We start from the raw sequence: 26,724 nt of genomic DNA, 5'->3' as shown, positions 1-26,724 counted from the left end.
TTGAAGCCTTTGTTTATCTGGTTTTCTTGGCCTCACAAAGGGGGGGAACACATTATTTTCCTGGTTTTCTATCTATTCAAATCCTATATATCTTTCAAGGCTGAGATCAAATATTACCTTCTTCATGTAAACTGCCCTAACACGAATCAGAAATAACTATTCCTTCCTCCAAGTGCACAATGCACTTACAGACTTACAGAATCCCTTTGTCTAACTGTCCTAACTTGTGTGCTTTCCCCACTAGAATTAAGATTTTTGAGGGCAAGTCTTACTCATCTTGCTGTTACCTAAATCACTTAGTATAGTGTCTTTCAGACAGCAAATACTCAGAAACATGTTATGTAGGAATGTGATTCAGCAAGTAGGAAAGCACAGCTTTGAGTGTATCTGGTAGGGATCAAGGCCAATTTGCCCACCAGAAGAATACATAATTACCTCTGGAAAGTCTGAATTATGTACGATGCTATATATATATGATCAGAAACTTTCTCTTGCAGGTGGGAAGGGGCTTCTAGGATTTAGTCCTATAAGGAAAGACAGCAAACTTCAAAGACTTAACCACCATGACCTAGGTCATGCCTATGATAACCGCGTGATGTTTTCAGGGGCTATCAAAGCAACTCTTTAGCCCCTGAGGAATAAAACAAGAAATAAGGTTGCAGGCTAACATCAAAGAAGCTGTGAGCTTCTGACTCCATCCATGCTTGGATGAGGACAGGTTAATACACCAAGCTCAAGGCTATGCTTTGATTTTTAAAAGATTGGATGTCTAAAGTTTGAACATTTCATAACTATAAAGTCTGACAGAGCGATAGTGCTCAATACAACTCTGGGCACATATTTCACTTTTACTGAGAAAATGAAAAAGCAAGAATATTAGAAGAACAAAAATATGCCATTATACCTTCTAGGTATATTAGGAACCATTATATATTAGAACTTTGAAAAAAAAATGAAAAGATAGAAAGAAGGAAAGAAGGAACAAAGGAACGAAGGAAGGAGGGAGGGAGGGAGGAGGGAGGGAGGGAGGGAGGGAGGGAGGGAGGGAGGGAAGGAAGGAAGGAAGGAAGGAAGGAAGGAAGGAAGGAAGGAAGGAAGGAAGGAAGGAAGGGAAAGAAAAGAAAAGAGAAAGAAAGAGAGAGAGAGAGAGAAAGAAAGAAAAAGAAAAATGTTATTGCCCAGTGACTTTTTTATTCTATTGTTAATTGTGACATTTCAAAATGTAAATGGAAATATTATCTTTGGCAACTTTCAGAAATCAATACAAATGCTCCTCTTTTCAAAGTAACCTTAATTGGCACAACAAAATTATATTTTTTAAAGGTAAGTTAAAAATCAGTTTTGTTTTGTTTTTTAAAGTAAATAACCTAATCATTTTCTCTCTATTTAATGGAAGGAGTAAAGTACATTAGAAATAGTGGAATGATCTAAATAAAAATATTAAGACCATTCTCTAATTTTGTTTTTGCTTAATCTGTATTTATATCCATAAATATACATTACATTTTGTGTGTGTGTGTGTGACAGAGACAGAGAGAGACAGAGAGAGGGACAGACAGGGATAGACAGACAGGAAGGGAGAGAGATGAGAAGTATCAGTTCTTCATTGTAGCTCTTTAGTCTCCTTAGTTGTTCATTTATTGCTTTCTCATACGTGCCTTGACCGGGGGTGGGGGGGTTTACAGCAGAGCGAGTAACCCCTTGCTCAAGCCAGCGACCTTGGGCTCAAGCCAGCAACCATGGGGTCATGTCTATGATCCCATGCTCAAGCTGGATGAGCCTTCACTCAAGCCAGTGACCTTGGGGTTTCAAATCTGGGTCCTCCACATCCCAATCCAAAACTCTATCCACTGGTCAGGCTACATTCCATTTTTATTCCATGATTTTTTTTGGAAAAAGTAAACATATTCATAATTGTGTGTATGTTTTGGTAATAAAAATGAAAAATTCTAAAACAAAATGAATTGACCATAATAATAAAAGGTATCCAGTCTCAGCTATTTAAAAGGCATGAGTTGACTTGAGGTATGTCAATTTAGGAAAGCTGAATATTTATACAATACAGAAACTGTTGAGTTTTTCCTCTGTTAGAAAATACCCACCTAAATACCCAATGATACATGCCAGAGGTTTCCTAGTGCTTTTACTTTTCAGTGGACTTCCAGAGAGTTCTGCATGTCTGTCTGCATCTGAGGAGAGAAAGAAACACGGAGACAATCAATGAGGCTGATTTCTCTACACATCGCAACAACAAACGTGGAAAATGGTGCAAAATATCCACCAGGTTCCAAATTACTGAATATGAGATTTACCTGGAGACACTCACTTTAAGCCCCATCTGAGTGCAGCTGACACACACCTGACACACATGCTCTGTGTGTGTGCCCATCTGAGAAGCAGCGGAAATACTCTTCCTTCCTAGCCAGGGCTTTCCTATATTCAAGTAGAAACTTTTCCATGAAGTACAAGGCTGAATCAATCCTAATGTGAGATTAATCTGGCATGGAAGACGAAAGTGGCAGCCAACAAAGGTAACCCATTTGGCCATCCCTGACCCGGATGGAGTGGTTTTCCACCGAGTTCTCATCTAGCTTGGTGAAACGCAGTTCCGAGACGACAGCCACAAAGGGTAAAAAAGGCTCATTTGATTTGTTTTATCTCTGGTTTTCTATCCTTCATCTCCCACCATGATGTCATTAGTGCTGAGATTTAAAAGGTCACCTGTATGTAGAGTATCTCATCCACTAGTCATTATCAGTAAGATAGTGAGCACGGATGTTAGTTGATAAGTTCACATCGCAGTCCTCCTCTCTTACCATAAGACAATTCAGACAGAGGAAAATAAAGCATACTGCACGAACGGTCTCTGCATTTAAATTAGCTGTCATTAGGATAGAAGAGGAGATGTGGAACATGGCTGCCTCTCATACCGCAGTTGTTATAAAAATAGAGTTTGAAGGACAAAAAAAAAGTGTACCGAAGTTCTTTTTAATGTGCAGATATTATCATAAAGCTGAATGGTGTGGCTTTAGCAGATACGACTCTATTATGTCTATGCCTTTTCCCCACCTTCTAATAATGGACAAAACTGTCCAACAGTCTTTCTCATTCAACAGGAGAATTTGTTCTTTCACAGGCTGAGACCCCATTTCTAGCATACATACAAAAAAAATTTCCTTTGACATTCACAGAAATCCTCTGCACTATTAAAATATACAATTCATCCTAGAACCTCAATTTAAGTTAAAAATCAACTTTTTCATAAGCTCTAGCCCTCTCTGTCACCAAGGAAACTCTTTCCTAATAACTATTAAACAGAAAAAAGGTGGGAAGTAGCACTTTTAAAAATATTAAACTAGACAAAATACATACTACGTAGAGATTCGCAAATAATAGGAATCTGAACATGTATCCCAAACACTGGCTAATCGTGCAACCACTGACAACTATAATAATCCCATATCTTTTCTTCCTATTCAGCTGATTTCTTTTGGGGGTGATAATTACTAAGCTATGAAACTTTTTACCCATTGTTGAGTAATAGTGAAGATAAAGGTGGAAATGTAATAAGCATATTTTGGAAGAGTAATTTAAATAAACATTAAAAAGCAGCCCAAATCCTACCAGGAGCTAATACCTGTCAAATCATTGTGAGTTAATACTAAATAATAATTTCTTCCTAATATGATTAATTCATCTAAAATTCAAGTTCTATTTGGCTGAGGACAAGAGAAAATTTTCTCCTTTCTATTAATAAATAGAGCTTGAATGAATCATTTTGGTTATTTCCTCAATATACTGGACAAAGGCAACCACTGAATTACTAGTACTGCAATTGATGGACTCCTATAAAACCATCACCTTGATAAGAATAAAAAAATCCATCAGGAGGGTTCCCAACACAGTTCCCAGGGATATTTCACTTTAAAGTTTTCAATTTTTCATTAAACTAATTGGAGTAATTGTGTGATATTCCAAGTGACAATATACAGAGCCCGAGTAGGAGATCAAAGCTCTTTAGAAGGATCCATATTTCAATAATCTTCATTCTATGTTAAAGAAAGCAGTTGATGACATGTATTATCAGTCTCAACTATAAAGATATTGGGACAAAAAGTGCTAATTTTTAAGTGCTATGTTAAGCAGTCTACCTAGTCACTGCTTAACATAAAAATTGCAGCCAGGGAAAATTATATTCCACCCTGAGCGGAATGATCATAAACATAGGATTATCAGGTCCACACTTGGGTTGCTAAAAAAGAATCTTTGCACTCAAGACTAGGCCACTGGTGCCACTTGTCAGTTAGTCCTGACTCCCAAATTATTCACTTAACTATTTAAATAGTGATCATTCATTAGTGTGCACAAGTAAAGCAACCTGAAAAATCTCCAAAGAACCCAGAAGGAATCAAAACCTGCCCAGAGAGATGGAGAACATCTGCATCTTACTCAAGTTACTGGACTGAACACAAGGCACATTTTGTTGGCTTCCAAGAGGATGATCTACATCTTGAGGTAAACCTAGAAAACTGTTATTTGTATTTCAACTCATGGTCATTTTATTACAACTGCTTTGGAAATATTGGGGGGTAAATGAAATAGAAAACTGCAAAAAGTAAACAGTGAATTAAAATTCACATAAACTTCTCACATAGGCTTTTAAGACTGCTGTCAAAATAAAACCACCCATAGAATTTTCTTTTAGAAATTGTAGAGGTATTTCTAAACAAGACAGAGAAACCAGGTGCCATTAAAATAAATTCAACTTTAAAAAAAAACAAAAAAAAACCTGTTTGGTAAATACATCAGAAACAATGTCAAAGACAAAAATGGGAAATTATTTGCATCACACATCACAGATGAAGGGCTAATTTCCTTAAAATATAAAAAATTCCCAAAAGTAAGACTTTTACCTAATAGAAAACAAGCTAGGGGCAAAAACAGTTGACAGAAAAGGAATGCACATAGTTTTCAAATATATGTAAAGATTTCTATCTCACTCAAAGAGTCATGCAAGCTAATATAACTCATGTGTCACCTGTCAACTCGTCAAAAAGGGTAACACTGCTGGCAAGGTCCTAGAAACAGGCATCTCTAGACACCATGGGTGGTAGTGAAAATTGTACTTTTCTCAGGGCAACTGGGTTTACTTTTAAGAATCTACCTATAAGATACACTCACATTTCACAAAGTAGTACAAAAATATAAGGATATTTGTTGCAATATAATAGAAAATAATTGAAACTACCTTAAAAATTAACCTAATTTAGTTTTTAAGAAATAAATTTAAATTAACCTGTTTTAATTTTTTAAAAAAGTAATCCAGAATACCTCTGGATACTTTAGACAATGACAATGGCTACCTCTGAAGAAAACAGAATCAGAATGGTGGTGGGACTCCTTTTGTATCTTTAGAAAAATTTAAAATGTCCATTCAGAAGACAAATTTTCTTACCAAAAATACAAAAACAAAACCAAATCTGTTCTCTCCTAATGTTAGAGCTTAACATTTCACATCTCTAGAAAAACTCAGTAAATATATTTGTTATGAATATGGGGCCTTGGGATACTTTTGAATTAGCATCTTCAAACAGAAAATAAAATGGCTCCAGGTACCTCTTGAAGAACTTCATTCATACTGGGGAATGCTGCTTTCATTCAAGTCTTTTGTGTTATCAACTCAGAAACCACTTACTGACCCATGCAAGCTACAGAGGTGGCAGGGAAGTCATTCAGATCCACTTCTCTGGGACCCAGCTTCATCTGTAGAAAACTAACACACCTACTTCTCTCTCAGTCTGAGGATCCTGAATCTTGAATAGTAACGCTGTGCTCATCAGGTGTTGGGTGATTCTACTGATCTTTCACAAACTCATTGGGTAACCCAGTGGTAATGTCTGATAGCAGTAACAAAGGAGGAACCCCATTATCACATTAAGGCTTTTTTTTTTACTGAGGGAAGGGGTATGAAAGGGGAGGGTCAAGCGGTCTGAAACTTGATGCTAAAACCACGCAGTTAATCTGCAAATCTTGTCAACACATTATTTCATGCAATGTTTGGTCTCAGTTCTATCCATGCATTTTTTTGTTTTTTTAGGGGGGGGGGGCTGGTTGGGGAGGAGCAGGAAGCATCAACCCTTGACCAGACCAGCCCAGGGTTTCAAACCGGTGACCTCAGTGTCCCAGGTCGAGGGTTCATCCACTGCACCACCACAGGTTTGACTACCCATGCATTTTTACTAAGCACATCTATATGATACAATTGCCTCACGGTATTCTACTAATGTTAGTGATTTCTGGCATGGACTACATATTCACACATGAGGGTACATTGTTAAAATAAATAGGTATTTGGAAAAATTGATTTTAAAAAATTACTTTCTACGTATTTCATACATATATTTTTAAACATGTTGGTCATGCTACATACTTGTTTTTAAGTTATTTAAAATAGCAAATCTATTCCCATGGTTCAAAACTGTAAAAGTCTGAAAGAATGAACAGCGAGTGGTGGGTAAGTCTCCTTCCCAACACCTTTCCCTCAGCCTCCCAATGCCCCTTCTCACAGATACTTCTTATGTTTGGGATACTTCACAAAAAGATTCTCCTTTTTTACTATGTTGTAATCCTTAATACCTGTTTCTTAATGAAAATGCTGTGAGAGCTGCTATAACCAACCAAAAATTTCCTCTAAACAAGGATTAACTTTCAAGTCAAGAACTCATAGTGATGAGTAAACTCTCCCTCATCTAATTGAGTTTATCTACTTAGCTCCCCACTTCTTCACTCTTATGCAGTCTGTCATCCCATAAATTCTATGATATAGGTTTTCACGGTGCTGCCAAAGGGCCCGACTTCATAGTGCTTATAAGAGGAAGAGGCTTAAGTTCACAGGGAAAACTATTTTCCTTTCCCAATACTATAATGAATTACTCTAAAATGCATTAATTGGAGCTCTTAATCCATCAATATCTTTAGAATTACAACCTTTTACCTGATCTAAAAGTTCATTTATACAGAACCATAGTGATTCTTAACCTTCTGGGGGAGGACAGGGTCACCCTGCCTTCGAGAAACCAAGAAAAGCTTACCTCCAAAAATACACTTATACATTCTCACTGGACCAGAGACAAAGTTGCTTATAGTTATCAGGTTATTCACACCTAATCTACCTGTTAACAAGCCAAGCTCAAGGGATATGCTGAAGAGGTTGTATTAAGGTGCAAATAGGAAAGGATGATGTAAGAATCAATTAATGCTCTGAAGAGTTGTGTTATTTGCTTGTCTGGAAAGAAAAACAAAAATGGAGATGCCTGCTGAGGCTTTATCATTTTATATCTCAAGCTAAAATTAATTATTCTGAGAATTTAATTCTATATGCAACTTGACCAATTAAGCTAAATACAAAATAAAGTTTTCCTTGAATCTTATCACAACAAATGACTACTCTTTTATTACTATGTTGGTAGAAATAAAATACAGGACACCTTTTTTTTAAGCAGCATAGCTTTTCAATTGAGGGGGAAAATTAAAATGAAGGGACAGAAAAACGTATTTCACTGATGAATAATTAAAACAAACAATTTGAAAATTTACTGGTAAGTGAACAGAAGAGCCATGGGAAACAGAAGCTTCCTCAGCAGCTGATTTAGTCAGTGGTGGTTTCCTTCCCATTCATAGGAACAAAGGTGATACTGGATCCCAGCCAACAGTAATGAAAGAATTTTATGCATTTTCTTTCTCAAATGTTTTATTATTTTTATTAAATTCTCTATATAAGTATGTTTTAAATCAGCTAAGCAATTTAATGTAAATATTCTAGTTCCTTAAAATGGATATTAAAGAGTGAAAATAGTATAAATCCATGAACTCGGAAATGCTAGCACGAAACTTCAACATAAGCCTCAATTGTCAAATATATATGAATCAAATGTAGTGAAATTTCCTCTCCATGGGACTCAAAGATTACTACCAATTTCCACTCCCTTTACAAAGCACTTTTCTTCTTATAAAGCTTTTACCTGGAAGTTTTAAATCCTTTCAACTGTTCTGCTGAAAATTATCTTTAAGAATGAAATATTTTTCAATCATTACTCCTTTTATGGATACCTTCTTTAAATCAAAATAGAACGTTTCATAATAAGAATTTTCTTATCTCACAGATAAAGAAAAAGCATCTACTGATTACCTTTAAGATTTCCTATCTGTCAAGCTAGACAGCCTCCCCTCACCCTTTAGGGGGGAAAAGTGGCATAGCTCTAACATGCTGGCCAGGAATGTGACTAGAATCAGAGCTAACACACAACTTAAGGACATGGTTAGGGGCACATGGTAACAACAACACAATCCACAATTCAGTGATACATACGACCTTTGTTCTAAAAAAAAAAAGAAAAATAAGCAAGATTGAATGCGTTGCGAGTGAGAGTAATAAAGTCATGTACATGTTATGTGGTAATATATATGATATATGATTATGAAATGGAAACCAAATTGGACTAATAGGAAGAATGCTCAACCCCAAATTCGGACATTAAATGTTTAAATTCACCCCAAAGACTTTAAAACTCATTTATACTTTACTAAAACTCCTAATAAATCTGGCATTTGTTATAAAGCACTGTGAATTTCCAAAATATTGTATGATAATTGTAAAAGGTTCATGGGAAACAAGGTTTACAAAGACATACAATTTTTACTTAGTATAAACTGGCAAGTTTTATTCAAATCTAATGAATGCATGAAGACTGGACTGTGTGTCTCAGGATGGGGCTCCACGGTACCAGCACCCTTGGGGATTCGTTGTGGCACTACCTTCTGGGTAAAGGTGCCCCACTCAATAAGAACTAGTTGGGCAATTCCATCATCAAACCCCACTGGACAGACCCACTTCCCCCCAGTCTTGCTGATGACTATACTCTCTCATTACGACTGCAGAGGTTTCCATGTTTCCTTTTCAGGATGGCATGATACAAATGGCAGCAGACAAAAACAATGTTAAAAAAATAATAAACCAAATAAAAGGCTGTATGTAAGAACTTATGTTTATTGCAAACAAAAACAAAACAAGAGAGAGAGAGTGGGAAAGAGAGAAAATGGTCAGAAGCACAACACATAAGGTTAAGAATTTAAAAGCATCTTACATTCTGCCCTAATGGCAGCATAATTAATAGGAACAAACGGCCTTCTCGCTGCCTGCCGCAGCCGGAGGGTGTTTTTGCAGACCTGACGAGCAAATTTTGTGAAATATGTGGTGTGAAGGAAGAAAGCTTGGCGGGTCTTCACTGCAGACTTTGGGCTCCCAGTGTTTCGAACCGGCATCCCCTGCATGGCCTGGCGAGACATGTGGCTTCTCACACGGGGGTCCTGCAGAATCAGACACCAACGAACAGAATCAGAGATCAATGAACTGAACTAGTCAAAGTGAGTACTATTTGCATCACACTCAAAGCAAAGTGCGATCTGTAAATCTCCCACTGAAGCATCTGTAACTTAATACACTACCCCAAAGGACAGAATTAAAAAGTGTGTACTTTTGGAAAGAAGGTGGGGAAGTAGAGAAAAAAACTGGGTTTGGGGTCGGGGATGAATATGTGTATTTTTAAATTGACCCTAACAATCCAAAACTGCATTCACAATGGCAGAAAATTATCAAAGGGCTAGATAATTATTATTATTTTTTTAAATTTTAAATATTGAAGGACTCCTGAAATCTTGTTAGTACTCAAAGAGAATAGTCTCTCCCTGGTAAACCTGGGTGCTTGGTATCTGCTGTGAGAATTTTAACAAAATCCTATTTCAACTGCTGTTCAGTTCACAATTAAGTCCACATCTTCTTGTGCCTCCTATGATATATTCCAGGGGTGGAAAAAATGTTCAATTTGTTACTTTATGGAATAAGACACATTTTCAATATCATCCAAAGGCTGCAAATTTTTCAAAAAAGCAATTAAAACAAACATTTAATTTGTAAGCTCTCTTTTTCTCAAAAAAAAAATTGTAAGCTCTCTACTTATGCTAAGGCCGCCTCTCCCACACATTATTCTTTTGTTTCAGTAATGTCGTAAGACAAATATTTTGAATACCTGAAAAGATGTGATTTGCCCCTGCACCCCTCTCCACGCCCACCCTGAATAGTATGGAGCTATGTTTAGCTATAAAATGGCTTTGTTTGCTTTTAAATTATCTAACACTGCTTTCAGTGCTAAATCTGTTTTCAAGGACTGATACAGCATTAAGAAACAGGACATTCCTCAATGCTAAAATGACTGCTGAGGCCCTGACCATGTAGCTCAGTTGATTAGAGCATTGTCCGCTATGCCAAAGTTACCATTTGTATCCCTGGTCAGGGCACATATAAGAATCAACCAATGAATACATAAAAAAGTGGAAAGAGAAATAATGTTTCTCTTTCTCCCCTCCCCCGCCTCTAAAATCAATTTTGAAAAAAAATAGGGCTATTGTTTGTGTACCTCTGTAGGTGGACTGGGAGATAACTTCTCTTCTTCAGACTGGGTGGGCATTTTCAGACCTCCATACTTTTTCCAATAGAGCCAACACGTTGCACATAATCTACACTGCATATTAGGAGGGCCCCAAGAATACCACTGATGAGACTGTGTAGCTAAAGATGGAGGAAAAAGAAGAAAAAAACAAAGAATGCTATAGAATTTGTAACATCTATATAATCAAATATTTCAAAAAAAATATTTCAAAGCCACTTTCAGTTTACAATGTTATTTTTCTTTCCTCACCTAACAAGCCAAACATCAAAGATCAAGATATATATAGTTTTCAAGCCTCAGATTTCATTCAAAACCATATATATATATGGTGCCTCACTCAATAAGAACTAGTTAGGCAATTCCATCATCAAACCCCACCTCCCACCAGTCTGGCTGATGATGCAACACTCTCATTAAGACTGCAGAGGTTTCCATGTTTCCATATATATATATATATATATATATATATATATATACCTCTAAATATATATATATATATATATATATCAAGAGCCCGTGGTATCGATTTAAAAGAGGCTATTAGGTGAAGTATTGTATATTGTGCTGCTGAGGGAGTTTTTGTTAATTAAAAATATTTCCTACTGTGTATATTTCTGGAAATAAGTTATCACAGAGATATTAGTATTAGTGCTTGAAGTCTAAAACCAGGTTTCCAAACCTCTGGTTCAGAAGCTACCCAGAGAATATGGTGCTCAAACGGGCCCCACTGATAGAGGCAGGAAAGTGACAGACACAGGTATCTGTTTTTCATTCCTTTATTTTAATCAATAGACAACATAATTATTTAAATTTCTTCCTTTGAAAAACAATTCTTTCAAGACTGTAAGTACATATCAAATGAGTATATGTAGCCGAGAGCACAGCATGCTCAGATCTAACAACTTGTTTGATTTATCACACAGCTAAACACTGCACACCTGTGCTAGTATTGTTCTGCAGTTTAAAGTACTGCCAAATAACATCTAAAACAGCTCCATCTGAAGTTTCAAAACACTGACACTAAAACTTTAAGTTAATGAGGTGCACTAATATTATTATTATAATTCTGTAAGTTTGCCTCGGAATATTCCTCTCCTGATCCGTAAGTCACAGCAGCTCTGTGCACTTCTCATGCATTATTTCAGGGCTCCTTGCAAGTAGCAGCCTCAATACCTTTCCTCTTATAATTTAAAAACAAATAATAAAATAATTGATTTTTAATAAAACACATGAATTATAAGAATTCTACATATCAGGCATGGACTTATTTTGGATTCTGAAAACAAATGTCACTCAGATTTAAATATACACCTTTACCCAAACCAAGACATGTCATTTAGTATTTGTCAACAGATGTCTTTCCCTATACATAATTAACTGATGTTCAATTAAAAAGTGACAAATAGAAAACATCAAATTCTTTCTACAAATTCTTTCTACTTATATATATATTAAGATCTATTTTATGATAGAAATTATTTTAATATATGAATCTAAAAAATATTGTAAAATTAAAATTGTCACACACCTAAGTGACATAATTTTTAAAGGGGTATGTGAGGTTACATATGTATAAGGGAGGTTGTAAATAAAAAATAAGACAGATTAAGGCACAATCATTTGTCTGCAGGATTCTTTTTATTTTTAAATATAAATGCACTTCAAACTAAATAGACTCAATTCAAAGGCATTTATGATGCAATCCATGTATAATCTTGATCAGAAGAAGCTAATTTACACCAACTGTTTTCTCCTGTGCCCCTATGGTGCTGAAAATGGTTAGAAAGGTACCATTTCTATGAAATCATCAATTTGTCTGGCTCACACCTTCCTTGGTTTCAGGAAACAAATGATACAATTTGGTTTTAAAAGTCTTTACTGAAGCTGAAACCTGGTGTGGAGCACAGAACAGTCACAAATGCCCTGGCTCCTTGTCCTTAGGGCAGCAGGCTCCACACCTCCCCAAAGAGCTGTTGCGAGACAAAAACTAGGCACTAAGTAAGGCTTTTGATAAAACAGCTTTCTTCCCTCTCCCACCCCAGGATACTTTGGTTGGCAGGAAACACAGAGGATAATGTTACCAATACTCCCTCAAGAGATTATATTGTTGTTTAAGAATTTAAATAAACATAAAAAATACGTCACCTATGTAACAATTCATCTCACCAACCCAATATATATAATGTAATACTGCCAGCCTCTGGTAGGTTTTTGACAAGAATGAATAAATTGGAACGCTGAGACCAAATGCAAATACCACAGAACAGCATCTCGCAAACAGTGCGCTTGAGGGAATTTGGCCTGAGGACTATAAATAGCAGTTTACCCCCACACAGGTCTTGCCTACAAAATTACTTGGAGCCTTTACTTTGTCAAAGTGTATTGAGAAACTCCAAAAAGGGATTTGGTATATTTCAAGGGACCACGGTTTGCATAAAAGCCAGTAATAACTTCTAATGTAGCTTAGCTAACAATGCTGTGCATACTCAACACACACAGGACCCCACAGTTGATCGAAGGTCACCCAACACTTAAAATACTTAGTGTCCAGGTGGAAGGTAAGGTTGGGCATCTATTCACTCATTGCCTCATTATTCTGCCCTCTGCGCAGTACTGACCTCACGTATCCCCTGCCCACGGCACCAGCACACTTCCCTGTGCTTCACTGAAGACAGGCCTCAAATGAGAAAACAAAGGTCCCATTGGAGAGAACTTACCATAGCAGCTCTCACAGGCCCGCCCTAAGAGGGGATTCTGTGGCTGGAATGTGGTCCCCACGGCTCCATTCACAGCACCAGGTTTGCCATTGCTGGTGGATAGCTGGTTGGGATTTGGTTTGCTGCTTTCAATGAAATGTAAAGTAATGTCATAAAAATGACTTGCACAAACAAAGCAGAAGGCTCTACATTTCATTACTGATTTATCTGAATTGCACACAAACACATCTAAATGTTTGGTGAAGAAGAAATACACTGGTAAAAGTGAGCCCAAATCATCCATCTTCACATAACAAGGCAATGTAAAAACCAATCTCTTATGCCTGACACTCACAAAATAAATACAGCCATCTCTCTTCCCCACACAAATACAATTTCCTTAGGACACCCTCTGATGCTTTTGAAAGATACAAGTTATTAAGCTTTATCATACATCACAAATTCCCCTGAGAAAATAAATACTTTTTTGGATCGTATAAATTAAGCCAAAGGCGACGTGCCGTGTTCAGAGAAAACCACTGGCCCGTTCCGCTGACTGTACAAAAGAGAACTGTACAAAAGCCATGTGTTCAGCACAGACACTGGATGCCAACAGGGCACATCCTGAGAGGTAAGTTAGCATTTCAGGAGATTTTGACTGTTGATGATAATAATTTCTATCATGTCTGATCTTTCATGAGGAAGATTACATAGCATTTGAAATTAGAAAAACCAATAAACGCATTTGAGGTTTTTCTCTTCAAGAAAAAATTTTTAGAAGGAGGGAAAAGGTGACATCCATCAGAAGTGTGTATGCAAATTTCAGAGGCCATAATTCCCCAGAAACATATAGCCCAGATCATCTTCGTACTTGCTGTGCGAACACAGCTAATCTGTCCCCATCTAGGGCAGGCTCCCCTGTTTGTGAGCCATGCCCAAGAACACAGGAATACACAGTATGTCCTCGATAAACTTATAATTCATCTCACGTGTATTTATTCAGTTCAGTGCCTGCCACAAGAGCTTCCATGTCTATTTGCTAGACAGAAAATACACAAAGTAAATCAGCAAATTATCTGTGAGAAATAAATGCTGAAAGACTTTCTGTGGTTACTAAAATAATTAGAGGTCACAACCATCAAGACACTTGGAGTTTCATCACAGAGTTGGCTCAGGAGTTTCCCCTGTGCCATTTCTAGTCCCCAGAGCTCCACTTGCCAGTGAAGGCCTAGTAGGTAAACCTGGCCTGGTGGCAAATTAAGATTTCTTCCCGCATTGTTACTGTAATTCTTGGTAACAGCCCACCACCACCCCCAGATAAAATCATTTAACCTCTGAATGCTCTGAGGTTACTATTCTATACACAGGGCTATTATTTATACTTCTAACCTGTGCCAACAATGTGTTTTAAAGACAAATTGGTTTTAAAAACACATTTAAGCCAGAAAGAATGTATTTCTCCTCTTACAGTTTTCATTTGGAAATGTACAAAAGGAAAAATAGTAATTTAGAATGACTAAGATTTCCATGTGGTATAATAATATTTCTGATTTTTAAAAGTCTAGACGTTGGTCTCTTAAAATTAAATAACTTCTCTCAAATATGAAAATTTCTGACATTTACCCCAGGGCTAAACATATGTGTTAAAAAAAAAAGGTAATATAAATTTACAGTTGAGCTGCCTAAAAAAAGAATATAAGTAATCACAACTTTAGTTGTTCACCTGAATCTAAAATGTTACATGACTGAACAAACCACTGACCTTAATGTTATAATTACGAAAGGAAAACACATGGACAAAGACATTATAGATGTGAATCACTTAAACTATCTTTTGCAAAACCAAGTACCTACAGATTAATTCTCAGGACAAATGACTGATATCAGTGTGACCATCTGAATAAACTTTTACTCTAAGACAAACATATGAAAAAGGTTTTAAAGTCACATCATATGAAACTGCCCTTCTTTTATCTAATGTCAGAACCTTTCCTTTCCTCATCTGCGCTCCAGATTCCACACCTGACCCCAGACCCCTTGAGGACTATGTACACTTGATTCCCTTTCCTGGATCCTCCTCACAAACATGTAATATATTTCTCTTATTTTAAAAACTCTCCCATTTCTCTCTCCCAACCTACTCCTCAAAGCCAAGAACTCTCTCTTGGCTGCCCTTTCCAGCTGGGCTTCCTGAGAGCTGCAAATCTTCACTGTCTGCAGCTCCTTGACTCATATGTGGTCCTCACCATTACATTAAAGATCACTGATGATCTCCATATTGTTAAATCCCCTAGATATTTTTCACCAGCATCTGATACTGTTAATCTCTTTCCCTCTTGAAACACACTCCTCCCTCAGTTTTGATGAAAATGCACTCAACTTGCTATCCTTTTTTTAACTTTCATATTCTATCTGATATATAAATACTGGATTTCCTCAAGCGTGGTCCAAGGCATTTTTTTCATGTTGTTCCTCTTAAGAAATCTTATCCAAGGTTTAAAACATAATATTATGTTAATGAAGCTCTGATTTGTATTTCTAGCCTGGAACTTTCCTGAGTTTAAGACTAATATATCTGACAATATATTCAACACCTCTTGTGGCCACAAAAATTCAAAATGACTGAACCAGGTTCTCTGCTACAGTTTCTTCTTAGCTTGGTGTCTGTCTAGCTCAGCAATCCACTAAGCTGTGCTAGCCAGAAACTTGGGACTCAACTTTGACATCTGTCCTCCACTCCTCAGTAAAAGTCAATCACTTCTAAGCAGAGCACTATTTCCAGGGCCATAACTCTAGGTCAACCTACTATTATCTTGCCTCTCCAAGAACTTCACAACTGGTCTTACATTCACTCTTTCACTTTTTTTTTTTTTTTTGGTGACAGAAACAGCAAGAGAGAGACAGAGAGAGGGACAGATAGGGACAGACAGGAAAGGAGAGAGTTGGGAAGCATCAGTTCTTTGTTGTGACTACTTAAGTTGTTTATTGACTGCTTTCTCAAATGTGCCTTGACAGAGGGGGGGATGGGGAAGCAGCAGAGCAAGTGATCCCTTGCTCAAGCCAGCGACCTTTGGGCTCAAGCCAGCGACCTCGGGGTTTCAAACCTGGATCCTTGTGTCCCAGTCAGCACTCTATCCACTGCGCCACTGTCTGGTTAGGCTACACTCACTCTTATTCCCGTTCCCCAAACCAGTCTCCACAACATAGCTAGTAATCTTGAAGCAAAAATTTGATCCTAACACTTCCTTGTTTAAAATCCTTTTCCACTCTTCACAGAAAGATAAACTCCTGGCTCTTGCCTACCATACCAGCCACATAAGAACTATTCTCCATCTTAGTACTTGTCACACAGAGTGACAAGCTGTTTGGTATCTGTCTCCCCCGTGCTGGAATGTAACCTGTCTTCTTCACTTTTCTACTCTAGTACTTAAGAGAGTGCTCTGCATATAGAAGACTGTCAGGCTCAAAAGAATGATAGTATAAAATAATTCTTAATCTAAATGCAGCTTCATATATTCTATTTATGTGTATGATTTATATAACTTTTTTTTAAAAAGTATGATTAGAAATTGAATCTTGAGCTCCAAAAATCATTCACTTAGATCAGAGGCTGGCATAGTAAATATTTTTTAAAGACTTTATTTATTCATTTTTTAGAGAGGAGAGAGAGAGAGAATGGGGGAGGAGCAGGAAGTATCAACTCTCATATGTGCCTTGACTAAGCAAGCCCAGGGTTTCAAACCAGCAACCTAGGTGTTCCAGGTCAACAATAAACCCACTGTGCCACGACAGGTCAGGCCAGCATAGTAAATATTTTAAGCTTTGTGGATATTACAATTCCGTTGTAGCCACTAAACTCTGCAATTATAGTACAAAGGAGACACAGACAATGCATATATGAATAAATATGGCTATGTTCCAATAACACTTTATAAAAACAGTTACCAGGTCAGATTTGGCTCACAGACTATAGTTTGGTCTTTGACTTGGATCAAGACTCCAAAGTCAATGCAAAACAAAACAGAAACAATTATCTGGGTTCCTTGGTGAAACCTAGTTAAACTTTTCCTTCTGATAGCATTGTAAAGTACAAGAAAGTTGGTAGGTTTGCTTTTCAAAATCTAAGACACGTGAATCACAACAGTATTTTTCTTGGGGAGTCATTCTTTTATAAATTAGTCAAATAAGATAAACTAAAATTTCCTGAGTAAATAAACAGATGAACTCTAAAGATCTCTAAAACAAGATTATAATTCATTTAAGACTCAGCATATGAAAAGAAAATTTGCATTCATTTTGATATAACAATGATTTTTAAGTCCAAAGGAAAATGATAGAATGCTAGACCAAATCAAAAGCTATTATTTATTTAACATTTACAAAGTATGATTCTAATTACTTTCCATATCCCTTTCCCTAAGCACATAATATAAATTGTCAAATAAATAAAAAACATACCCCAAGAGGGCAGTGCACATTAGCCAAACAAAATCTATTCTACTGTGAACAAGTTTCATAAGTTCGTAGCTTTCTGAAAACCATTTGCTTAAACAATAGAGTTCCTAGGTTAATTTCCTGACCCCTTCCCTGCAACTGTGATAGAAGTATAATACAGGGCCATTCTTCCTCCAGTACTTTTGTTGTCTACTTGGTGTTTATCCCACAAGCCATTTCTTCTCTAAAAATATCAATGTAGTAGTATAGTGGGAAGGAAGTTTCATGCTTTATAACGAAAAAAAAAAAGATACACAAAGAAATTAAAATTTGGCTGAAAATGACCAAAATGACATATTTTGTTTTGACAGAATCAATACCATGACAAATAGTGTAGAAAATTTCTATTACTTACTAAGTTGGGATATACACTTGTTTCAGTTTACTCTCAGCTTCTGCTGCTTTTAGGCGTTTCTAATTTGAAACATAGATAAAATATTTTACATGCATGCTGAATTATTACCACTTCATAGTTTAAAAAAAATTCACAAGAAAATGATACATTAAAGTATAATTCAAAAATTGTCATTTTAAAATGTGCATAATTCAAAACTGCAGTAATTTCTAAGAAAAGTCCCCAGAATCTGAGGTACAGAATTGTAAGTATTAATAACATTTTAGACACCGATTTTAAAAATAAAGCAATGAACAATTCCATTCCCCACATGAGTGAAGAAACAGGACTTGTAAGTAACAATTTTCACTTCTCAAATTTCTACCTTTTTACTTCTTATTTTTTCTGGGATAGAGAAAACACATAATCTTTATTTTTAGAAGACTATTCAGAGATGATTAGTTTTCCAAGTCCATGCAAAAGAAATGGATAGTAACTATTTTCAATGCAATTAAATAAGAATTTACCCTCAAACGTTGAGAGATAATGCAGTATACTTTAAAAGCTTGGCTGAATCACATCAGGAGCCAAATGCAGGAAAAGTAATGGGAAAAAGACTATGTAGTCAAATCCATTTATTATTGTGATCAACACAATTGTAAATGTAAATAGGGAAGGAAAATAATATATGGTAAGTATCCAAAAATAAGACAAACCATAATAGTTCTCCTATCCTGAGTGAAGGATAAACAAAAATATTTAGGGGGATAATTTAAAACTTAGGGATGGAGCTGACATTTCTGAAAATAATTTTATCCAAAGATTTTGAACCATCCTTGATACTAACATCTCCACTATCTTTAGGTATTCTTTTTGCTTTGAATAACATAGGTTTTCAGAGCATATGGTCCTCACTTCTATCTACCTACATTGTTTCAAATAACTTTTTGAACTACATATATTTGATATTGACACTGGAAATTTTTCAATAAGCCATAAGTGGCTGGTTATTCACTATTCGTGATCTCAATAACTCACTAGGGCAATTTTAAGGATACTTTTTTTATTTAATATTTTAAAAATTATTTTTATTTATTCTATTTTTTTTTTTTTTTTAGAGAAGAGAGACTGTTGAGGACCGAAAATTAAACAGGATATTTTTGCAATTTGGATATATCTAGGGAACAGAGGTGCTGGGCCCAAACCCCACCACCTCACCTGCCTAGTTAACAAAGAGCTATACCTGATTCTTGCTTGTCCCACTCACGTTCTCTGGAAGAGTGGGGGTTGTCTTTGAGTTGTCTTGGAAACAACTGAATTGCTAATGGACCAGTTTTTTTTCCCCTGAATAAAAGACAAATGCGCTTCTGGGGCCGCCATTGCATCGGTTCAGGAACAGTAGAGACTGTTCACCGTGCCATCCTCCCGAACTCATCTGTATGTATGTATCTTTAAGTCTCTACCATTTATTCAATTTCATAACTCTTCCTGTTTGAGACCCCGTAATAGACTCGTTGTGGCTGGACCACGACAAGAGAGAGAGAGAGAGAGAGAGAGAGAGAGAGAGAGAGAGAGAGAGAGGTATGAGAGAGAGAGACAGAGAGAAGGGGGGGAAACAGGAAGCATCAACTCCCATATGTGCCTTGACCAGGGCAAGCCCAGGGTTTTGAACCGGCGACCTCAGTGTTCCAAGTCCACACTTGATCCACTGTGCCACCACAGGTCAGGCACAGGGCAATTTTAAAGTGATACTTAAAGTTTATTTTTATAGCACCCAACACTTTGCAACTGTATAATCACATACTTGGGAAAAATTATGTCTATGTTAAATATAAGGTCTACTGGAAAGTTCTGTCCATTTCTGTCACAACAAGTTTCCACACGTAAGCACATGTTTATTTGGCGCATGTGTGCCTATTTTTATCACTTAATGTGTACATACTGATGTAGCAAATTAACTAAAACAAAGTTGATTCACGTTAGTCTTATGTGTGAAGCGATAGTGTACCCATGGCTACTGATAAAGTTCATTTACGCCACTGTAATTTTTACGAATTTCAACAAGGAAGAAATGCTACAGAAGCATGTCTGTCGCATCCACCATATTCCCCGGACTTAGCACCCTCCGACTATCACTTGTTTTTGTCCTTACAAAATTTTTGACAGGCAAAAAATTCAAAAATGAAGAAGATATCAAACAAATACTGGTTCAATTTTTCGCATCAAAAGATAAAACATTTTTCAAAAATGGGATATACAAATTGCCCTCGCGCTGGCAAGAAATCATTAATGATAATGGCAATTATATTATTTAATAAAGTTTACTGACGGTAAGAAAAATTTATATTTTGTTTTATTCCAAAACGGACAGAACTTTCCGGTAGACCTTATATATTTGCTCCTTTCTTTACCAGTTCTGACAAGTGACTAAGAGGAATATAAAAACAAGTATTTACTGGGGTCACTTCAGGAAAACGAGCATTTTCCCCCAAGAAATATTGCTCCAAATAAGCAACTGAGAGAATCACCTCAGTTTGGGACATGTGAAAAGGATTCAAAAACCATTGATTCCCTGATTATAGAAATAATCTTGGATAAAAATGCATGCACAGTGACAAAGCATCAAACTAGTAAGACTAACTTCTACAGTGAAAAGATTCAGGGGGTATGTCCACATAAATGTCATACAAAGAGGTTTCAGAATATCTTTTAAAATATCTCAAATTGGTTGATGGCTTTGGTCTAAATTTTCCATACTCTGTAAAAAACACTTGTTCAAAAGGTTTGTGCTAACATCACGTCTTGGGTTATTCCCTCCAAGTACACTCACAAAGGTAGGCAACACCAGGCACCTGCAAGGAAATACTGCCTCTCCAGTGGTATCCTTCCCTGTCTCATTTCCAAACAGTTACCACAATAAATTCTGAAGTAAGAAAAAAATACATTAAGTCTAAAAATCTTAAAACAGTATCTTAAGGATGTGAAATCATGCAGTTTAAAATAGTCTAGAAAAGCTAAAGCAAACAAAACAAATTTAAAATTAACCCTTTGAGTAGTATGAACGTTCATGTATGTCCTCAAAGGGTTAACAAAACACTCACTACTCAAAGGGTTAAGTATATTGCTAAAAAAATATTAAAATATAACTAGAAAGTTCACTTTAATGCAATCATATTGGTAACGATATACAAAATTACCTGCTGCACATATCTGTCAGTAGTTTTCCACATGTAGTAGTATTCAATGATGCTAGTCAATGATTTCCAAGGCAGCTGAAAAAATATTTAACATGATAATGAAAATAAGCTACTATAGCAATTGCTATACTTTAAAACTGCTACTTTAAAATATGAGGCAAATAGCTGAATGAATTTTTCATTCAGTTTACAAAAACCCAAATTAGCAAAGGGTTATATTCCAGAAAAGTTATATTCAGTTAGAAACTAATATAACACATTCCATTTCTCACTTCCCGTTTTGTTAAAAATTAGAAACCTTATGAATGATACTATTTTATGGCTTACTCAGGAAAGTTGTTCTTGGTCTATACAGGCAGGGTTGGAATACAAATTTTAGGAATATTTAAGTAAATCTACCCAGAGTTACTTTAACTTCCAAAGATGCCAGCTACAACTGGGTGTCATTTGGTCGCTGGCATATTTCTCATCCTTTTAAAAACTGCTCTATTTTGACCTATTTTTGTTCTAAATAAAATTAAAACCTAGATCTCTGAAAAAAGAAAACACAGCCAAGTGTGGTTTATATTAGAAAAACAGGAAGCTTGCCTGTGTTAGTTTTCATTATCTCAAAGTGGTCAAATGAGCTCCCACTCATGAGACCCACAGCCAAAGAATATATTGAATATGCCCCTTTGTTAAGGGAGATCTATCTGTTAGTCATCCAGGATGCAAACAAAATGACTGAGAGCATTCATAATTTTTAGCTGTAGTAGCAGATTTTACAGATAGGTGACTCAACACCTCTCTTGACTCCCATCTACACTGTCCCTAATGCACCATCCGTGTCAGAGCATTAAAACAGCACTTTCCAAACTTAGTTAGATAATGTCTAATAACTGGGTTGTACAACTGAAACTAATATAATACTGTATGTCAAATGTAATTGAAAAAAAATTACTTAAAGTTAAAAAAAAAAGTGCTTCCCAGACTGTACTGCAGCCTATGACCCACGTGAAAAACATCCATGCCATTCCTAACACCTCCACATTTAACCCATCTATTGGTCTGAACAGAAAACAAATGGAGCTTAGTTAGGGATAGGAACTTACTTTAAGTTTAACTGGGTGGCAACTCCAACAGTAGGTTACAAATGTGGTCTCCCTGTGGACCAAATCTGCGCAGTCTCTGGTATTTGTTTGCATTGCAACTAAAGCACAAACAGTGTTCTCCAACCCAACAAGCAATCTAATGGAGCTGAAAGGGTCTGAGGGATGGTTTAAGGAGCTTATGATATGACCCCAAAGGACAGTCATTGACAGAGTCCACTAGGGTTCTAAGCAAGCTAAAACCTCTTCATCTCCTAACTAGTCTTCTTCTGAGAAATAACCCCGACATGAAATTACCTGGAAGTCCGAGACAAGAAAACCAAGGGACCATGAACCTGGCTTCACCACGAGCCAGATTTTATCTAAGGGGAAGTCATGAAACCCTCACCAGGCGTGCTCAGCACAACCACTCCTTTATCCAGGAGAAGGGTAGGTCACAAACGCATGAGTAATATGCCCCGGTGTATCATTTCTTCTTCAACCCTCACTGACGGCTTCATGGGAGTTCCCGATGACACGTCAATTTAGGAGGAAAAGATTCTGACTGTGGCAGATGGCTTTTTGATATACTGGCACCAACCAGAACTATATTGCTACCACACTTCAGCCCAAGCAGAAGTGGCTCTGAAGCACAGTGAAGAAGGGAGATCGTTTTGGAGGATGGAACATCACAGTAAACATCTGGCTTTCTACTGTGAGTTGAGGAGAGATGGCCAGAAGTATTGTACTAATCCATACCCATTCGTGGGCTGTAGTTATGTACCTGTCACAATGATCAGAGACTTGACAGCAATCTGATTAGAATATTGGTAACAATGAGGCTTAAGCAAGAGGTCTGTGGGACAGACAACCAAGATGGGCCTGAGTATGAGGATATTTGTGTCCTCATGCTCACTTACAGGCTCCCTCTGCAGAAAAGCTTCTCATTAATATCAGATGGATAAAGTTATCTCTTTCATGGCAATGTGCTCAGCCTCCTATCCTAACCACAACAAAGATAATGGGAAGGACACATTAACAAAGTGGACACACACACAAACAAAAAGGTAAACACAGACATTACATGTGGGTGCCACCCCACGGATGGATTCTCACCAAATCTGATCTGATTACTCCAGGTGTCCAATCTGCAAGGAACAGAGTACACTGGGCCTCCAACATGGCACCATTCCTGGTAACATGTCAGTTACAGTAAATGCTAGCATACTTGAATAGTAGCCATCTGTCCTCAGGCAGACCATTATTCTAAAGGATTTGCCTTTTCTGCATGTAATGCACTGGCTGGCCATAGTACCCACAGACTTATGAAAGAAAGACTTATTCCCACAAATCACTGCTTCTAATCAGGACCTAGATCCCTCAAGAATGGAGGTTTGGGTCACCCTACCAGATAAGAACACTGATCATTAAAGGTGCTAAGGGGAATAGAATACTGGGATTCTAAATGCCAATGAAGGCCTCAGGATGAGTTTCAGAAGCAGAGAAAAAAAGACTAAAGAAGCCATCCATATTTTCTTCCTTCTTGGTATAATTATTTTCCTCCTGCACCCCAATTCCCTTCCTATTTTTTATAAGGTCTGTTGGTGGTGGTTTTACACCATATAATTAATGTAGAAACTACAAGTTATAAAGACCGGATTGTGACTCAAACGAGAGGAAGAATAAGTATCAACCAGAGATGAATGCTATGACAGTAAATTTGGGCCTCCACATTTGAAGAAATGGTACTACATTTTTTTAAAGTTCAGGAATAATTACATTGTTTAAAAGCTGATGTAAAGCCTGATCAGGCGGTTGCACACAGTGGATAGAACGTCAGACTGGTACGCGGAGGACCCAGGTTCAAAACACCAAGGTCGCTGGCTTGAGCGTGGGCTCATCTGGTTTGAGCAAAAGCTCACCAGCCTGAGTCCAATGTCGCTGGCTAGAGCAAGGGTCAGTCGGTCTGCTGTAGCCACCTGGTCAAGGCACATGTGAGAAAGCAATCAATGAACAGCTAAGGTGCTGCACTGAAGAATTGATGCTTCTCATCTTTCTCCCTCCCTGTCTGTCCCTATCTGTTCCTCTCTCTCTCTGTCACCCCCCCCCCCAAAAAAAAGCTGATGTATGTAAGTACAGAAAAAGCAAGGATTGATGTTGAGTCACCAAGGAAGTAGCAAATACTATACATCTACTTCCAAACCACTTCTAGGTTATCTTCTTTAAAGCTCTATTGCAGTGGTTCTCAACCCCGGTGGGGGTCGAATGACCAAAACACAGGGGTCGCCTAAAGCCATCGGAAAATACATATTTATTATACAATACATTTTTAAATAAAATATGTATACAATACATTTTTAAATATGTATTTTCCGATGGCTTTAGGCGACCCCTGTGTTTTGGTCGTTCGATCCCCGCCGGGGTCGCGACCCACAGGTTGAGAACCGCTGCTCTAAACTGTATTTTCCCCAAATACTATTGTGCAGACTAATGGGCTAGGTTATAGGTGAGCCAGGCTGATGAACCTAAGTGACATTTAGGTATAGAAATGAGCATCAAAATGAGGCTGCATGCAGGGACAATGGATAGTTTAGCAAGATTAATGATTGAACTATTATGTTCTTCTGGGCCATCTCTGTTGTCTTTTCTGTGGCTGAGGCTTGGAATCATGGATGCTGAGCAGCAGAGGGCATGGGTGTTTCCACTGTTCCTGAAAACACAGCATCCAAGCCTGGTTTTCTGGTCTTTCCAGAGATTCTTTCCAGGATCCATACTGGATCCTTTTTGCTTATATTAGATATAATAAATTCTGTAGTTAGCAACTAAGAACTCTAATATAACCCATACATCTATTCTTTATTCTAAATTAGGTGAGGTTGAGTTTCTCTCACCCATAATCAAAAGCACCCCAAAATAAAAATTGGTAAGAAATGAAGCATTCAAGGAATAGACCCTAGAGATGTGGCATTTAATGACAGAGTCAAAGTGGAGCAGAAATCAAGCATGACTGGTAGCAGAGGCAGCAGTTTTTGTAGTGGGGTTTCTGCTAGAACAGCACCACTGTGGTGTTTGCTATTGCTCTTGGCTTCACAAGTCTTGGCTTTGAAGCATCCAAACTTGGATTCCTGCAAACTTCTGGAGGTTCTGTGAGCCTTCCAACATACTGTAATAAATTTCTTTCTCCTTAAACTAGCTCACTCAAATGGATTCTGTCATCTTCAATTATGATCTGCTCATGGTCCTTTCCAACTTCCTTCTAGTTCACTTTCCTAATTTCTAATGCAAAGATTAAGAATCCAAACATTATGTTTCCAAGACTCCCTTGCGATTTATTTCTTCCCACCAGATGTATGTGTATAAGACTGAAGTACAGAAGTGAACTATGCAGAGTTAAGAGAGGACAGTGCATCATAAAGCATGCATTTTGCCACAGCAGAGCAGGGAAGCACAAAATGGCTGTAGAAACAAAGCTCTGCCAGAGGCTTCCTGACCCAACATCAAGGTCAAAGTAGTGTGACCCAGGAGCAGAAGTTAACCCAGCAGCTTCTCCATTTCCGTTTCTGTAAGGGCAAAGATGGGAGCTCACTAGCGGGGCCATTTCTGTGGGATTGTTCTGGAGCTAGCCTGGGGTCTGCTTCTCCAATTCTACCAATACCAACGGTTTTAGCACTCAGTTGCCAAAATGATACCCCATTCTGTTCAAAACAGCTGTAATTTTATCTGCAACTAAAGTCTAATGATTCAACAGCTAGGAAATACCATTGCTAAAAGGGGTTTCTGCTGCAACTGACTTCATTGCATGAGGGAAGAAATACCTGGCTGTTTTGAACTTTGAACTGTTTAGGTTACTTCACATATTTCAGGTCCTATTTCTGTTTAGGACACAGAAATCGACAAGAGAATGTCATATCTACCCTAAAAATTGGGAGAAAACAGATAATCCATAAAACCCTAACAACTCATGGGTCCATCTAAGAGCTAAGGTTACAAGACAATAACTGAACTCCAAAGTGACTCTGAGGCGAGTCAGGACTCATGAACTATTTTTACTTTGGCAGAGCATAAAAGAAAAGGGTGACCAATAAAAATTAAGAAGAAAACAACATGCCTGACCTGTGGTGACGCAGTGGATAAAGTGTTAACCTGGAACGCTGAGGTCGCCAGTTCCAAACACTGGGTTTGCCTGGTTAAGGGACATATGGGAGTTGATGCTTCCTGCTCCTCCCTCTTTCTCTTTCTTTCTCTCTCTCTCTCCCCCCCCTCTCTAAAATGAGTAATTTTTTTGTGTGTGACAGAGACAGGTAGACTGTGGTATGTTAAAGATGCATATTGCAACAGACAGGAAGGGAAGAGATGAGAAGCATCAATTCTTCGTTGCAGCTCCTTAGTTGTTCATTGATTGCTTTCTCATATATGCCTTGACTAGGGGGC

The 26,724-nt window shown here is 37.4% G+C and overlaps 1 protein-coding gene across 7 annotated transcripts in view; it reads right to left on the bottom strand.

Moving 5' to 3' along the window:
• Positions 1–26,724, bottom strand: part of MTA3 (metastasis associated 1 family member 3) — a 194,248-nt gene that overhangs the window by 14,328 nt on the left and 153,196 nt on the right. For 4 of the 7 annotated variants that reach the window (XM_066266992.1, XM_066266994.1, XM_066266990.1 and 1 more), the window contains 6 exons: positions 21,227–21,301; positions 18,051–18,109; positions 13,223–13,347; positions 10,473–10,624; positions 9,144–9,366; positions 2,103–2,189 (listed from right to left, as the gene is read on the bottom strand). In XM_066266992.1, the coding sequence (XP_066123089.1) occupies positions 2,103–2,189; positions 9,144–9,366; positions 10,473–10,624; positions 13,223–13,347; positions 18,051–18,109; positions 21,227–21,301 (721 nt within the window). The remainder of the gene's footprint in view (positions 1–2,102; positions 2,190–9,143; positions 9,367–10,472; positions 10,625–13,222; positions 13,348–18,050; positions 18,110–21,226; positions 21,302–26,724) is intronic. The other 3 variants (XM_066266997.1, XM_066266993.1, XM_066266991.1) reach the window with 1 other exon arrangement.

Source organism: Saccopteryx bilineata, chromosome 3 (assembly GCF_036850765.1).
Source record: "Saccopteryx bilineata isolate mSacBil1 chromosome 3, mSacBil1_pri_phased_curated, whole genome shotgun sequence".
NCBI lineage: Eukaryota > Metazoa > Chordata > Mammalia > Chiroptera > Emballonuridae > Saccopteryx > Saccopteryx bilineata.
Note: the sequence above shows the minus strand (reverse complement) of the source record. Positions and strands in the feature narration are given on the sequence as shown.